General features: G+C 41.3%; 1 protein-coding gene across 3 annotated transcripts in view; it reads right to left on the bottom strand.

Annotated features, from left to right (window-relative positions):
• sdk2b (sidekick cell adhesion molecule 2b) overlaps positions 1-15,659 on the bottom strand; it is a 1,174,030-nt gene extending 1,158,371 nt beyond the window's left edge. For all 3 annotated transcript variants that reach the window (XM_072483445.1, XM_072483444.1, XM_072483443.1), the window contains exon 1: positions 15,547-15,659. In XM_072483445.1, the coding sequence (XP_072339546.1) occupies positions 15,547-15,625 (79 nt within the window). In that variant the 5' untranslated portion in view covers positions 15,626-15,659. The remainder of the gene's footprint in view (positions 1-15,546) is intronic.
• Between the last annotated feature and the right edge of the window lie 266 nt (positions 15,660-15,925).

Below are 15,925 nucleotides of genomic sequence, written 5' to 3' on the forward strand. Positions count from 1 at the left end.
CGGGTTTGCAAGATGCTGTTGAGTTGCTGCAGTGCATCTTGTAGCTGGTGCACACTGCTGCCACTATGTGTTGGTGATGAAAGGAGTGAATGTTTAATGTAGTGGATAGGGTGTCATTCAAGTGGACTGCTTTGTCCATCACATCAAGCTTCTTGAGTATTATTTATTTTTGAGGTTTATTTATTCATCCAGGCAAGTGGAGAGTGTTATTACGCTCCTGACTTTTGCCTTGTAGGTGATGGACATGGTTTGCCAAATCAGGAGGGGCACGACTCACCACAAAAATCCCAGCCTTTGACCTGCTTTTGTAAACGCAGTATTTATATGGCTGGTTCAGTTACGTTTCTGGCCAAAGGTAACATCCAGGATATTGATGGTGGGGAATTCAGCAATGTTGAATTTCAAGGGCAAGTAGTTTGATTTCTCTTGTTGGAGATGGTCATTGCCTAACACTTGTGCAGTGTGAATGTTTAAAGGAACATGTGAGACTGAGACCTAAGATAGGGACTGTGGTACAAAGATCAATCATATTGCATAATTGCACATTGGCAAATTATGAATTTGACATGTTGAATGAGTTCTTGAGCTTGACTCTGTGACTTGGTAAACATTTATCCAGCAGACTTATGAGTTTTAACAGTCACATTGATTAAAAACAATTCTTTAAACTGAACTGGCAATTCTCTGATGGGAATTTTTAATCCACTGAAATGCCATGGCAACAAAATCCTTACGCTGCCTGTGACTCAATTAGGTGAAAAACATAATACAACAGCTCGCCTTTAAAATTAATCAAAATCCAATAGAATGGGCTAGCTCATTGCATAGAAACAAAAGAATTTCATAATATAAAATTGAACCCAGAAACTAATTAAATAAAGAAAATGTATTCAGCTGTATTTGCTTAGATATTTCTTGCCTAATGTTATTAACAGTCAAAACAACAACCAATTGAACTTAAGTCACACGTAATGCATAGTTTAAACAAGAAATATAAATTTACTGGATATGAAATTCCTTATGATGTTGAATGTCACATTTTAATCACAATTGCACAATTGAAACTGCCCTCTGCTTGTCATTTTTTAGTATAAACTTTCATTTACTGCTTACTGAACAATTTGGAACCCTCACCTGGAGTGCCAAGAGATTTGGCAGCAACATACTTTGTATTGACATAAAGTCACCAGGCTTAGCCTGAGCAGAATTCCAAATCTGCCTCGTGTCTTTATCTTGACACAAGAGCTCTGTATCACCAGGGATGTACCTATGAGGCTGTATAAAGCTCTGGTCAGACACCATTTGGTGTATAGTGAGCAGTTTTGGGCCCCGTATCTAAGGCAGGATGAACTGGCCTTGGAAAGGGTCCAGAGGAGGATCACAAGAATGAAATGAAATGAAATGAAAATCGCTTATTGTCACAAGTAGGCTTCAAATGAAGTTACTGTGAAAAGTCCCTAGTTGCCACATTCCTGCGCCTGTTCGGGGATCCCTGGAATGAACAGCTTGTCATATGAGGAACGGTTGAGAACTCTGGGTCTGTACTTGTTGGAGTTTAGAAGGATGGGGGGGGAGACCTTATTGAAACTTACAGGATGCTGCGAGGCCTGGATAGAGTGGATGTGGTGAAGATGTTTCCACTTGTAGGAAAAACTAGAACCAGAGGACACCATCTCAGACTAAAGGGACAATTATTTAAAACAGAGATGAGGTAGAATTTCTTCAGGCAGAGGGTGGTGAATCTGTGGAACACTTTGCCGCAGAAGGCTGTGGAGGCCAAATCACTGAGTGTCTTTAAGATAGAGCTAGGTTCTTGATTAATAAGGGGATCAGGGGTTATGGCGAGAAGGCAGGAGAATGGGGATGAGACAAATATCAGCCATGATTGAATGGCGGAGCAGACTCGATGGGCTGAGTGGCCTAATTCTGCTCCTATGTCTTATGATCTTATGGTATCATTCTACATTGAACACATTGAAGTATACTGAAACTTGAATTGTCTAAACCTGTGGTATGTTTTCTGATAGAGGATGAAAAGAATGAAAAGATGGTTCACCTACTAAGTGTAATTTATATCCCCGACTCATTGAATGGAAAGCTCCGAGAGAGGTAAAACAATATTTATTTACTGTGAATTTAAGCGTCAATACGAAATGAAAAATTAGAACATACAGTACATCTCCTTTAAGATAGGGGTTTATGGTGAAAGAAACTTATATACTTGTAACTTGTATAGTTGCAGAAATTCAAGTAATACTTTTCAATTTATCATTTTTTTACTTCCACTAATATAGTGATAAAGACAACAATGTTTTAAAGCAAAGTACCATTTATTACGGCCAATATGAAAATATTCAAATATTTATGGTAAAGATCAGTTTCAACAACATGCATCTTACACACTCACAGTGGTCATCAAATCTTATTCTCACGATTCTTGCCTACAAAGACTTGGGGACAAAAAGTAGAAGTTAATGCAGCAAGATGACAAATCCAGTGGCCTAGCCAGTGGCACTCACATCTCACGAAAGAATATTTAAAAAAACTTCATTGGAAAAACTCAAAACACTTCATCAGATGCAAAATAAGTCGAACACTTCTTGAAATCAGAATTGACGGGTATTTTGGAAGCTTCACATCACACTGCAACTAGATATTGTAAAATAAAACAGAATGTACTGTATAATAAATCTACCACCCTTTCTCTCAACCGGAGGAAAATCGCTTGGAAACAGTGAGTCTTGGAAACAGAAACAATAAAGGGCAAAACTCTGGAAAATACAGTTGAAGTAGTTTAAAAGAAAGAGACTATTGGGTTTAGTATTTAATCACGAGTAATTATTCTATGGCATTTTATTATCTTTATTTCTACTGCAAGTTAGAAAAAGCTATGTGATTATCATCTAGTTCTAATTATGCCTTGCAGCCAAAAATAAGATGGTGTTTTCTTGGATCCAGAGCACTCCCACACCTCAGTGTGCAACAGATCAAATGCATTAAAATACCACACCAGATTTCTGCTCCATAGAGACATTACATTTTAATATACTTTGTAAGTAAATGACTGCATTTCCTGTTGCTTATTTTTAATCAATGGACTCACTCTTGTAATTATGCACATCAAGCTGCTGTGGATGAACCAATGATCGTTTAGAGAAGAAAGTAAAATGATTTGAGTGGATTTCAATGTCAGACATCTGCTGAGACGTAAAGAGGATTTTCCATCTAACTGAACAGAAATTATGGTCAAATCTGGCAATACCCTAAACTGTTGGCGTTAGCAACATCATCATTCAACACTGTGGTGTGGTATGTTAGAGATACATAACTGCTAGAAGACTGTACCTGAACTTCTTAGAGCCTGAGTTTAATTCAGACTCGTGGAATTAAGATGTTATGCCTCCAGTAACAAAGACAAAAAGTGCTCAGACAGCCTTGACCCAGATTGCCAGTGGACACCACATCACAGCACAGCAGTAAGGGCAGGGGAGTGACACATCACAAACACGTATAGGTCAACACTAACTCGGAAATCATATTCAATCAGCAGAATTTAATACCCTTCCTATGGCGAGTTTGGGAGCAGAGATGTCCATTTAATCAGACAGGTGGGTGGCAGGTGGGAACCCTGCTACCTTCCTCGCTCCACTCTGATTAACTCTATGGCAGGAAAGCCCATTGATTGCCCTTGCGTCCCGCTGTCAACTGAGGCCCTTGGGGAGCAATGAATGCCACTCAAGTACCTCATCCCACCATTACTGGTATTAACATAATGGGTGGCGGGCTTGCCATGCAGGGAGCATGACAAGCAATCATTGTCACGGTTTCTTGGAGGCTCCCAAGAAGGGTCCCTCAATCAAAGGCCTTAGTGGAGGTACAGCCATTCAATAGAGCTCCCAGTCTCTAGATGACTAACAGATACCAGCAGATTGAACTTGATTTTGGGGATGGCCTGTTGCTGTCCAGTTGAGTGCCTAAGTGGCACTCTCCAGCTGTTGAGCAAGACTCGTTGCCTCCATTAAATTCAGCCAAAGAGAATATAAGGATGGAAGTAAGATTTTGTGAGATTCAAATAAAAGTACACTATATAATACTGCCATGTTCACTATGCTCCACACTGCCTAGAAATGTGCTTCGCTAAACTTGGGATTGTTTGACATGGCTACAAAAATATTCAATTTTCCAGATTCAACTTTTGAAAAGAAAGGCTTTGTTTACTCTTTGTCCACTTCTTATCCCATTGTCAGCATCCCCCCCCCCCCCCCCCCCACCCCCCGCCCCAGCACAAAGGCCCCTCAGCCTCTCACAACCACCCTTGCCACCTTCACAGCTTTTCTTCTGAGATGTTGTTCAAAATACTGCCAATACACTCCAAAAGGAACCGGTCAGATGTAACTCTATTTTCTGCTCCCTACTAATACACAAATATTCAAAATAATTACAAATTACACAAACATATGACAATGCCCAAAGCAACAGGCCACATGCATAATCCACAGTGTACCAAAAGCCATACATCTGTGCACATCTGGTTGATGACGATATAATTTTTTGTTGTCAGGTTTTGGTGAAACTTATGTCTTAAGTTTCCCATTATAAATTTCAGTGCCTACACCTTTGGAGCAGACTACCCAAGTAAACTTGCTAGGCGGCAATTCTATCATCCCAAATGTGATTTTGCTGTTTCTTCTCAAGTGTGGCATCTTCCAGCTCCTCAGTCTGTATAATGCTCTAGTCAATCCCATGCTTGCAAAATTCCTGTACATTTTGCGATTCAACTACATCACATAAATATGTAATATTGTATAAAAATAAAATTTGTAGATTTCAAATGAAAAAGGAGTTATGTATTCATACCCTAATCCAATTACCCCCACCCTCTATTACACTTGACCTGATGACTATATTGGGTCTCTATTCTTGTGTGCAATATTATGGAAGATTAACTAGTGATAATAAATATTCCTATCATCAACCTTATAGAATGCTGGGCGGGATTCCCCATCCCCGGGCTGCCCAGAAGGCGATCCTCGATGGGACAGAGAATCGGGCATCAGGGCAAAATCAGGATCGGCGCCAGGCACCAACATCCACGTTGCACATTGGAAATAAATGCAAATGGGTCGTAATGTGGAACCAGATGCAGGCACAGCTGTTCTCCTTCAAGGAATGGACACGTGGAGCTGCAAGGTGTGTATAATGCTTCCCACAGACACTGTCTGGACTGCTCTCTAACTTCCAGCCAGGGTTCCTTTTCTGGGGGCTGACTTGCAGATCTGGAGGGAGCTGGTTGCAGGATCCCGCTATCAGGCCACCCGCTCAAGATGGCGGCCCGATATTGGGATTCTCTCAGGAATCCCTCGTATTCCATGCCATGCATAAATTTGCATGGCATAGAACATTGAATTGCATCCTGCTTTACGACTGTAAGGGGACTGTAAAATTAATGAAATTCAGCTCTGGCAGGATACCATAGTCTCCCAAACAAAGAACCCAGCGCTTCCTCTTTTTCAGCCAGTTCCCAGGGGAGGCAGAGGCATAGTGGTATTGTCACTGGACTAGTAAACCAGAGACCCAGAGTAATGCTCTGGATCCAGGTTCAATACCGCCACTGCAGTGAAATTTCAATTCAATAAAAATCTGGAATTAAAGTCTAATGATGACCATGAAACGATTGTCAATTTGTCATAAAAACTCATCTGGTTCACTAATACTCTTTAGGGAAGGCAAATCTGCCATCCTTACTTGATCTGGCCTACATGTGACTCCTGACCCACAGCAAAGTAGTTGACTCTTAACTGCCCTCTCAAGGGCAATTAGGGATGGACAATAAATGCTGGCACAACCTGCAACGCCCATGTCCCATAAATGAATTTAAAAAAAGATCCGCAGCAATGTGGTTGACCCCCTGAAAATACAAGACAGATATGGATGGGCAATAAATGCTGGCCCAGCTAGCGATGCCCACATCCAGCAAATTAATTTAAAAAAAAGGTTTGCTGGTGGCCTTTCTTTCTCTTCCCTGCCTTATCTCTGCCTCCCTTCTTGAAAACGCTTTAACTCCTTTCCAGTCTCCTCCTGCCCTGCCCCTCCTCTTCGGTCTCCAACAGTGGTAAACCTTCCCCTTCTTCTTTCTAGACTCTAAACCTACTTTAGTGTTCTTCTCCTCTAGGTTCTATCTATTCTGTACATTGTCTTTTGCCCCTGCCTATAACAGCGACACAAATTCCTTCTACCCTAACTTCTTCTCTCGCGTCCAGTGTTGTGCTCATCCCATGTGCTAAACATCTAATTATTTTCTCACCCTCTAAACACGCTTCATCTGGATAACACAACATAATCTAAATCCCTGGTGTGTGAGCACAGCAATAAACTGAGTTATAACACCATAGTTAGAAAAAAAAACATATTGTCCAGTACAAGGTTTTTTCGTGTTATTTTTAATTAAACTGATTGCAAAAACATGTGATTATATGTTTACATAGTCTTTCCTTCTCTGTTCTAAATGTTGATAGTGTTCTTTCAAACAACCTCTTTAAATAGCCAGTTATTTGATCAAGAATCTCTGGTGTTAAAAATCACATTGGCTTATTTTAATTTGTTTTGCCGATGCTCAGCATGTCTCTGTGGATTTTGTAAATGTTCAGTATTGGTATATTCCCCACATCCCTCCCATCAACAATAACTCAATGCCCTCTATTGTGCAGTGAGTATATTTTTAATTGCTGATTTACCTTCAACAAATGTTTTGAAATCTGTTACCTATGTCACAGTATGTTTGCCAACAGACTATTGGAATTATCTAAAGTCCTCTGTCCATTTAATGTCTATTTCCATTCGTGCATTTTCTTCATAAACATTTCTTGCTTTAGGGGAAAGCAAGTATACTAATACCTCTGAAACAGAGCTCAAGAATCCCCGGAGGTCTATCATCAAAATAAACAAGAATCACACAAAATGAATACACTACACGTACTACAGGAAGTAGACTGTGGAGCTAACTGCATACATACATGCAGAATAGAAGATTGCACAAAACAGTGCTAACAAATACTAATTTTGCCTTTTACATCAGCTCTGCTAAGTGCTGTGCCAGCCGCTTGTTTTTGAAGTTGAATATTCTATCAATTATTAAACTGATTAACAATAATTCTGATTGTATTTGCACTCTGTATCTAACGATAATGCACAGATGTTGCATTGAACACATCTCAGATCGAAGTCGACAATAGATTGTGGTTTGAGAGCCAAGCTGCATACCATATCACCCCATATCAACTGGATGCTTAAAAAGATTGCTTGATTAATTTGCAGCAGAAAAAAGTTATTCTATTTTATACCTTATCATCTTCCCTCAAGCCAAGAAGGTATAGCTCTAGACCTGTAACTGAGAAGACATTAGTTTAAACCCCATTGCTGCAACTAGTGGAACTGAACTTAATAAATATAATAATTTCTTACAATTCAATTGGTTCACTGAAGTCCTTGGGAAGTTGGCACACCTACTCAACCCGTCAACTGGTTTCTGTTGACTCTTAATGTCGAGGGCATCTAAGGTTGGGCAATACACATTGTCTCCTTCACCGGATACATACACATCCCAAGAACAAGTTAAATAAAACTGAAGTCTTCTATAAATGGAATCTTTACATGTCAGACTCATGTCCATTTATAAATGGTTCATCTTAAGCTTTTATGTACTGATTGATTGGAACTATCAATCAATTTCAACAAGCAATTACAATAACTTTGTAGGTTCATTTTCTGTTGGCATCAGAAATTAGATTTAAATTTGTTCAACAATTTTGCAAGGGCTTTCTTGAAACCAATTCCCCCAAACGTCTTTGCAACGTGAAGATGTTCAATAAAATTGCTATTGAGATGACTTTCACCTTAAGCTTAATTTTTTAGAACCATTATCATCATTAAGGTATGGAGTTCCTCCAATTAAAAAAATCTACTATTGTACAGAAGTTAACGTTGATGTGGCGTTGTTGAGTATGTTTGGAAATCTAACTCTTATGAATGTCAGGTGTAGCTCAATGGGTAGCACTCTTGCCCGAATCCTAAGTTTCTGGGTTCATGTCCCACTCCAGACATGGGCAGAAAACTGATGGCTGACGCTCCAGTGCAGCACCTAGGGAATGCTACACTGTCGGAGATACTGTCTTACATACAACACGTTAAACTGAAGCTCCATCTGCAGTTGGACGTAAAAGATCCCACAGCACTATTTTTAAAAAACAGGGGAGTTATTTTGGCATGGCCAATATCTATCCCTCAATCAACATCACAAACAGATTATCTGGTGATCCCCATATTGTTGATAGTAGGGGCTTGCAGTGCACACATTAGCTGCTGCGTTTCCTACATTACAACCATGACTTCACTTCAAAGGAACTGCGTTAGCTCTGAAGTGCTTGATGGAATTATATTACTATAGTCAGATAAAAATCATCTTGTCAAGTATAAAGGCATTCCCATGTTGTTTTTAATGAAATTGGTTGTGAAAACAAGGGATAATATATTTAAATTTCAGTAATATTCTTTCCTTCTTTGTTCCAAATGTTAAAATGTGTATTCTTTGAAACATCTTTAAACAGTCTGTTCTTTAATCAGGAATCTTTGGTGTTCAAGATTATATTGCCCCATTTTTATTTGTTTCACAGATGCTCAGTACATCTATCTACTCTCAATGGAAGTCTTATTTTTCAACACAATACAGTGAGGAGTGGTAAGACCTAAAATTATTAACAATGCCTCAGAAGGATAGATCTAAAATAATGTCAAGTGCAGAGAAACCGGGAGAAGTCATTCCCAGATCAATCGTAATTTTCATTCTCCTCTCCCCGCTCCCCTACCTTAATTATACCAGAAACCAGAACTGCCAATTCTGAAAGTTTCATCATGTGACCTCCTGCCTTTAAACCCCTACTTCCACCATTGGTCGATTGTCAGACCTGCCGGCCAGTCAATCATTGCGGTTATAATATCTATTAACGAGGTCTTATAGCACACTGAGGTAGCGACACTGCCTCTGAGTCAGACGTCCGGGATCTGAGTCCCATCCCAGGACTCGATGCTCATAATGTGGCCAAGGAGATTGAGTATCAACTCCTTCCAACACACGCCAACTGTAAACGGTAAGAGTGATTCCTGCTCAGTCATGTGATGAGAAGAAAGTTGGAAGCCTCTACCATCACTATCCATTGCTCCAGACTGCAACATGCATGTAAAGATGCATGTTTCCACAAGGACCTGGATTCCTGAGCGATCTGCAACACACCACCACCCTAATATTCATCAACTTCTATACTCTAAAAACTGCTTTGTCCATTGCCTGGATAATCCAAGAGACTACTCTTTAAATTCTGGGAGGCTCTGGGGATTTCCATAAGGGATAGCAACCCTGTGAACAGCTGGTTTCAAAGCGCTTGCTAGGAGATTATCACCTGCCTGCTTTCTTTCATATTTGAAGATAACAGTTAGCATTAGACCCAAAACAAAATAAATAAAACATAAGAGCAGTTACCAGCCATCCAAAAAAATACAGATGTACAATTCTGGTAGAGAAAGATAAATTTCTTCAGGAAAAAAAGCATCACCAGGAATTTACCTTCGATTTATTTTTAAAGGATCTAAACATAGCAAACCACAAAGCAACTTCTATGATTCACAATTAATTCATGCATTTGTTCTCTGATGATTAATTTATGGATTAAAATTGTTTTTAAACCGCGTCTTCAAACATAAAATATAGTCAGCTTCCAAGAACTGTCGATTCACTCTCTGGCTTTCTGATTGGTACTGCATTGTTCTACCAGCCGGGCTGTAAAACACTCAGGGCATTCATTTTGACTTACGTACTTTACCAAATTGTGGTGGTCATCACATTATAGCTATATGTGTCCTTGGGCACTTTGTAATTGGAAGGTCAGAGATGAAAAATTGATATAACGTTTAACTCTAAAATGTGGGAAAGTACCAAATTTAAGATAAAAGGCACCCTCCTGGAAAAATGGATGTTTTAGGGGCTGTGTAAATTAACAGATAGTCAAGGTATATTGTTTTGTATATATACACCTGACCTAAGCATCAAAAGGCCTCCCCAACCACCCAACAATTGCCTATTTTCTTGTAATCTAGTGTAATGTGTTCAACATACTATATTCTTTTGTTTAGTTTGTGAAACAAAGCTGTCATTCTCTTGTTGGACTGAAACTAATTGGGCCACTGCCAAATCAATAAATAGTGGATTCAGTTGAAAAATACACCACCCAGCATGACAAACATGGAGGCCATAGTTAGGTACTGATGTAATACTGTCTCAGCTGAGCTAGTAGATCACAACTGGGCAATAGTAAGGAAGGTAGAACTGGTGAGGTCTGGTGAAAGAGAGAAATAAAATCAGTTAGGAACCTTCTGCCTGAAATTTATACAGGAGACTCTATTGGAAATGTACATTTATGAATATTATCTGAGAAAATCATTGTGCTGGAATTTGCCATCAATGGCAAAGCAATGGTGGTCACTATTGACCTCAATAAAAGCTGCTCACAAAGCTCTTGGCACCTCTGTATGTAGATTTTTCCTTTGGCAAAAAGTCAAAGAGATCTTTAGGCGCCAGCAATAGTGATAACAGCATGCAAGGTAGGCAGCCAATTGCATTAATGTATTCTCACAGACAGTAAACCGGAACGTTAAAAGCATGGATGACCCTTCCGTTTTAATTTACATTTTATATCACAAAATGTATTCTTGTTCAATAAGTTGTAATTGGGTTTTCAATGGCAATCTGAATAGTAACTATTGATAAACAACCAATTTTCTCTGAAAAGTACATTTTATCTTTGTGGAATGTTGCTAAATGTCGCCCTCCTGATTGGTTAGCTTGTTCTTCGGATTTCAGTTTCTTCCTTAAACCCAATGTGTATGTCCTACTCTTTATTTTGCTCTTTGCAAATCTTTTAAGAAGTGATTTGATTATTGGTGCTTTCAGTAGCTGCCTGTGACAATTCATTAATATGATTGGCTGGGTTTAACAGTTTGATGAAATTATTTCAAATTGATGCTGGGAATCCCTATTGAACTAAACCACCATCAGTTGCAAATCAAGAACGTTAAAGGTTTTACCACATTAATCGCTAGCTCTCTCAATGCCGCTTTTTTTTTTAAGGTCAACATTGCCTACCCTTGCTTTGCTGATGACCACAAAATCCAGCACATTGACAACAGCTTCTGGATTTTTGCATTATTCCGTGCATGTGCGAACTCCGTAAGTTGTTGTCAGTTTCAAAGGCGTAATGACAACGGACATTGACAATTTCCTTGTCATTACCATTGCAAAGCCGGGCTACTGTTCTTACGATAGTGAACAGGCAGTTTGACGATCTGTTCTCACTATCTGTACTCGAGCATAAAGAATGGCACTTCAATAAGGTGCTGTATGTGTGCGAGACATCGGATCCCAACACGAGTCAGCGCCGTCAGGAGATGGAAAAAAAAATAACGTAATGTAACAGAGGTATGATGATATGAATCTTAAAGGGGCAAAATTAATGTTCATTGCACAATACCATCTCTGATCATAAATATCTATTTTGTATTTCTATTCTTCATTAGAAAACTCACTTCACTGACAGATTCACCCAAAACATTTTATGTTCAAAAATAAAATATAGGTTAGGCTGTTAGACATCTTACACAGACAACATTGAATTGGTAGTAAGCAATCACATTTATTGAGATAGCGCACAGGCAATCCACGCAATCTTTGCAGAATGGTCAATTACTTTTCAAATAAAGTCCTCCAACACAATTGTTATTTTACGGAAGGGCGGTGTATTGACACAATTGGTGTAAATCTCAGAGAGTAATGGGCAGTGCATGTATATAAGTAACAGAATAGCTGACATACAATACAAGCCCAAAATAGAAAAATCTCACAATATACAACGGCAAACACCTGAACAACTGCTAATTTGAACAGTACATGTTTTATCTATTGTGCGAGGTGCCCAATAGAAATATTGATACATGCTTGCAGACCTCTTCTTAATCTTTACCAAAGGTTACAATGAGCAACATCTGGCACTGCACAATGGGAATCAGATTGTTACTAATGTACAATTGTTTTTCTAATTAGAATTCATTAAAATCTATGACTCTATTCTGTGCTTCTATGACGTATTGTAAACTCAACAAAATTTCTCCCGAGGAAATCTAAAGTGAAACTTATACATGAATCATAAATCTGCCTCGCAAAAAAAAGCAGTAAGCAAATTTGATAAAACATAATAAGATGTGAAGTCCAGCTCAAGGTAGAAATCTGCCGAGAGACAGCGGTAGACAGTACACAAAGGACCCCATTGATATGCGTCTCTCCTAATAATGAGATAATAATAATCTTTATTATTGTCACAAGTAGGCTTACATTATCACTGCAATGAAGTTACTGTAAAAGTCCCCTAGTCGCCACACTCTGGGTCCTGTTCAAGTACAGAAGGAGAATTCAGAATGCCCAATTCACCTAACAGCACGTCTTTAGGGACGTGATTCGAAGGCCGTTTTAGATAGAAATCAGGTGTGAATAGCTTATGAGGAGAAACAGTTTATAGACGATTGGGAAGATCGCCTAGATATACATATGTTAATGTATAGTCAAGGAAGTTGATGGGGCAGACAGAAGGCGTTAGCAAAGAGGAACAAAGATATAATTGGCCCGATAATCAGAAGCCAGGAAGGTAGTTAACATCTACCAGTCGCAGAAATCAGACAAGCCAGTTTCCAGACATCGAGCCGCGACTGGCATCAAAGGACTTGGCCAGATTGATGTAGCCAATAACACAGGGGGGACAGCACAGGCTCGTCTCCCTGTGTCTACCAGAGACAGTGGCTCACAACAAGCAGTCCGCTGTCAGGAATGACTGAATGGGTAAACCTCACCACTTCCTCGCTGCGCCGGGAATGTCCTGATTTTCCGCTTTAAAAGGGTTGGAAAATGTCACTTAAACAACCCAGTCAGCCAACCAGTGAAGTCTCTGGGATCAGGTAATGTTGGGTGGTGGAAGTAGCCAAACCCACCCCTGGGCAAGGAGCTGTGTATGAGGAGGGTGTCCGGGCTCTGCTACAAGAGTACAAGCCTCTAAGTCTTAAAGCCAAGGCAGTGCAGAAAACCTTTGTAATGGCAATTTTAGACATCTGCGCATGATCAGGAAAAGTAGTTTTCCAGAATTGAGTATCATCCCTGTATTGTGCAGTAACTATAAGCTGGTTATTTAATTTGGATGTTGGTTGGGAAACAGGGAAGTCTAAGAGTTCAGGTATTGTGGATATATTCTGGATCAAACAGTACACGATAAACCGTGTGTGTTTCGTAATTCATACGTCTTAATTGCATGAGTAGAGTGTATTTGTGTATTTGTCTTTTCTTTACTTGAAAAAATAATCTTTAATAATTGTTACACGACGACTGGGCTGTGTTATCTCACTGGGGTTCCGTTTGTCTCCTTCAATTAAAACAAAATAAAACTATACATCCCCACGAACCGGGTTTCCAAGTTGGGATACTCTGGCAGATAATATCAGCGTGCTTCGTGACAATGGCCAATAACTCCAATTGCAGGTTTCAAAACTTCATTGAAAAATGCATAGCCACTCTCTTTGATGTAATTCATCGCAATGTGTAGCCTGACGTTTATGTCTGACAAAGGTATTCAAAAAGGGAGAGCACTGTTGTCACATGGTGGAGTCGGTGGGCACACGCTGTTCCTGAACTAGGGGAACATGATCAGAGGTTCATGCGCTGCTGCTTCGGGAGTTTGCAATGCGGCGTAACAATATCTGGAGCAGGAGGATTTTAATCTTAGCTTTTCATTACAAAAGCTGAGCTTTCGTGGCACAATGAGGTATGAAAGTATCCAAACTACACCGCGGCGTATTCTCCGATCACTCGACCAACAAGCCTCTCAATTTTGCCCCTCCGAAGACACTGAGGTCTCACTAAACAATATCAGGGTTCCGAATTATGATTCGCTGAAGGTCTTTGCCTAGTTAAAAAGAATGTGGTTTCCCAGTTTAAAGCACTTTGATTCTCAACCCATTGCCCCCCAGGCGTGTTCGTGCGCAATAAAGGATTCGCATCGCGACTGGCATCAAAGGACTTGGCCAGATTGATGTAGCCAATAACACAGGGGGGACAGCACAGGCTCGCCTCCCTGTGTCTACCAGAGACAGCGGCTCACAACAAGCAGTCCGCTGTCAGGAATGACTGAATGGGTAAACCTCACCACTTCCTCGCTGCGCCGGGAATGTCCTGATTTTCCGCTTTAAAAGGGTTGGAAAATGTCACTTAAACAACCCAGTCAGCCAACCAGTGAAGTCTCTGGGATCAGGTAATGTTGGGTGGTGGAAGTAGTCAAACCCACCCCTGGGCAAGGAGCTGTGTATGAGGAGGGAGTCCGGGCTCTGCTACGAGAGTTCAAACCACCAGATGAAAGCGACACACCAAAGAAAAACGTGCTGCATTTCAAATCCTGACTGTGCCAGACAAGCAAGTCCCCCCCCCCCCCCCTCCAACCCACCCACAACCTCCCCATTTGCTGAAAAGAATGTTTTAAAAAAATACAAATCCGCCACATCCTGCCTGAACCAATCCTCACAACCGATCAGTTAAATTGATCTGTTTTAAGAGCAGTCATTGAACATCGATACAGAAATCGAGAGAAAACTGTCACCACCAACAACCCCCCCCCCCCTCCTCCCCAGACTAAAACATAATTAACTGCAACCCACTCTCATTTCCAATTTCCACACTCATTCAGTCCTTCAACCACAATTCGACGGGTTAACCACTCGATGTCTTAACTACAACTGGAAGATGACCTCTCCCCAGCTGCTGGTCATTCCTCCCTGTCCCTGTGCATTCCCCTTCCCTCTCCCATCTTCAGCCAATATCCTGGCTGCCAAGTTCTCCCCCTCCTCTTACTTTCCACTGTGTGTTAAATGAGAGAGATCGACATCTGAGTCGAGTCCCGTCCAGGCGTCTGGAGCCCCTCGCTCAGTTGATTCTGCTTTAATTGCACCTCCTTTTTTTGCCAGACATCCCACCACGTTGGTTGGACTGAGCCAAAGCACCGCTCTCTTCTTCACAGGTGTCCCCCCCCCCCCACCCCCCGCCCCAAGACATGTCTGTCTGCTCACCATTCCCCCCCACCACCCCCACAAAAAAACTGTCAAAAAGTCACACACAATTATTTCCACTGTAGGATTCTTCGGGAATGCTCTCGCTTCAACGGTGATACACGAACACGAAATCTGCACTGTGCTTTTTTTCTTTGCACCAGCTCTATTCCGTGCCAGACAAACAGCAGTTTTTTTTTTTTGCATTATGTCCCACCGAACAAGCTGCTGTGGGATCGCAAGGCTCCCAAATTCAACACTTGCATCTTTTTTTTGGTGGGGGGGGGGGGATGCCGCCGCCCCTGTCGAACGCACCACATCTCTCAGCCTCTCTCTCCCGGCGTGTGTCCGCCTTTCACCACCTACCTTGTGCTCGCGTCGCAGCGCTGTTCAGAAGTAAAAAAGCCACCCAAAGGCAGGGCTCCAGCCCCGGCTTCCTCCACATTGTCCAACTGCAGCTCTCGGGAGCAACAACCCCTTCTTCTCCCCCCCCGCCCCCCCAGCCAGCCAGGTAGATCCTGTCCACATCCACACAACCCCGGAGGAGAGAAGCCGGATCGAGTCGGAGTCGGAGGAGGGAGGTGCTGCTCGACGGTCGGTTCGGGCGGGCTGGAGGCTGTGCGAGTCTAACGGGATCTCAGTGTCCACCACCCCCCCCGGCCCGGCACAAGGGGAGACAGGGAACTCCCAAATCCGAGGAGCTCTCCGAGCGAAACCCCCTCCTCCTCCTCGCCCGGAACCGATT

The sequence above is a fragment of the Scyliorhinus torazame genome, chromosome 18 (assembly GCF_047496885.1).
Source record: "Scyliorhinus torazame isolate Kashiwa2021f chromosome 18, sScyTor2.1, whole genome shotgun sequence".
Classification (NCBI taxonomy): domain Eukaryota; kingdom Metazoa; phylum Chordata; class Chondrichthyes; order Carcharhiniformes; family Scyliorhinidae; genus Scyliorhinus; species Scyliorhinus torazame.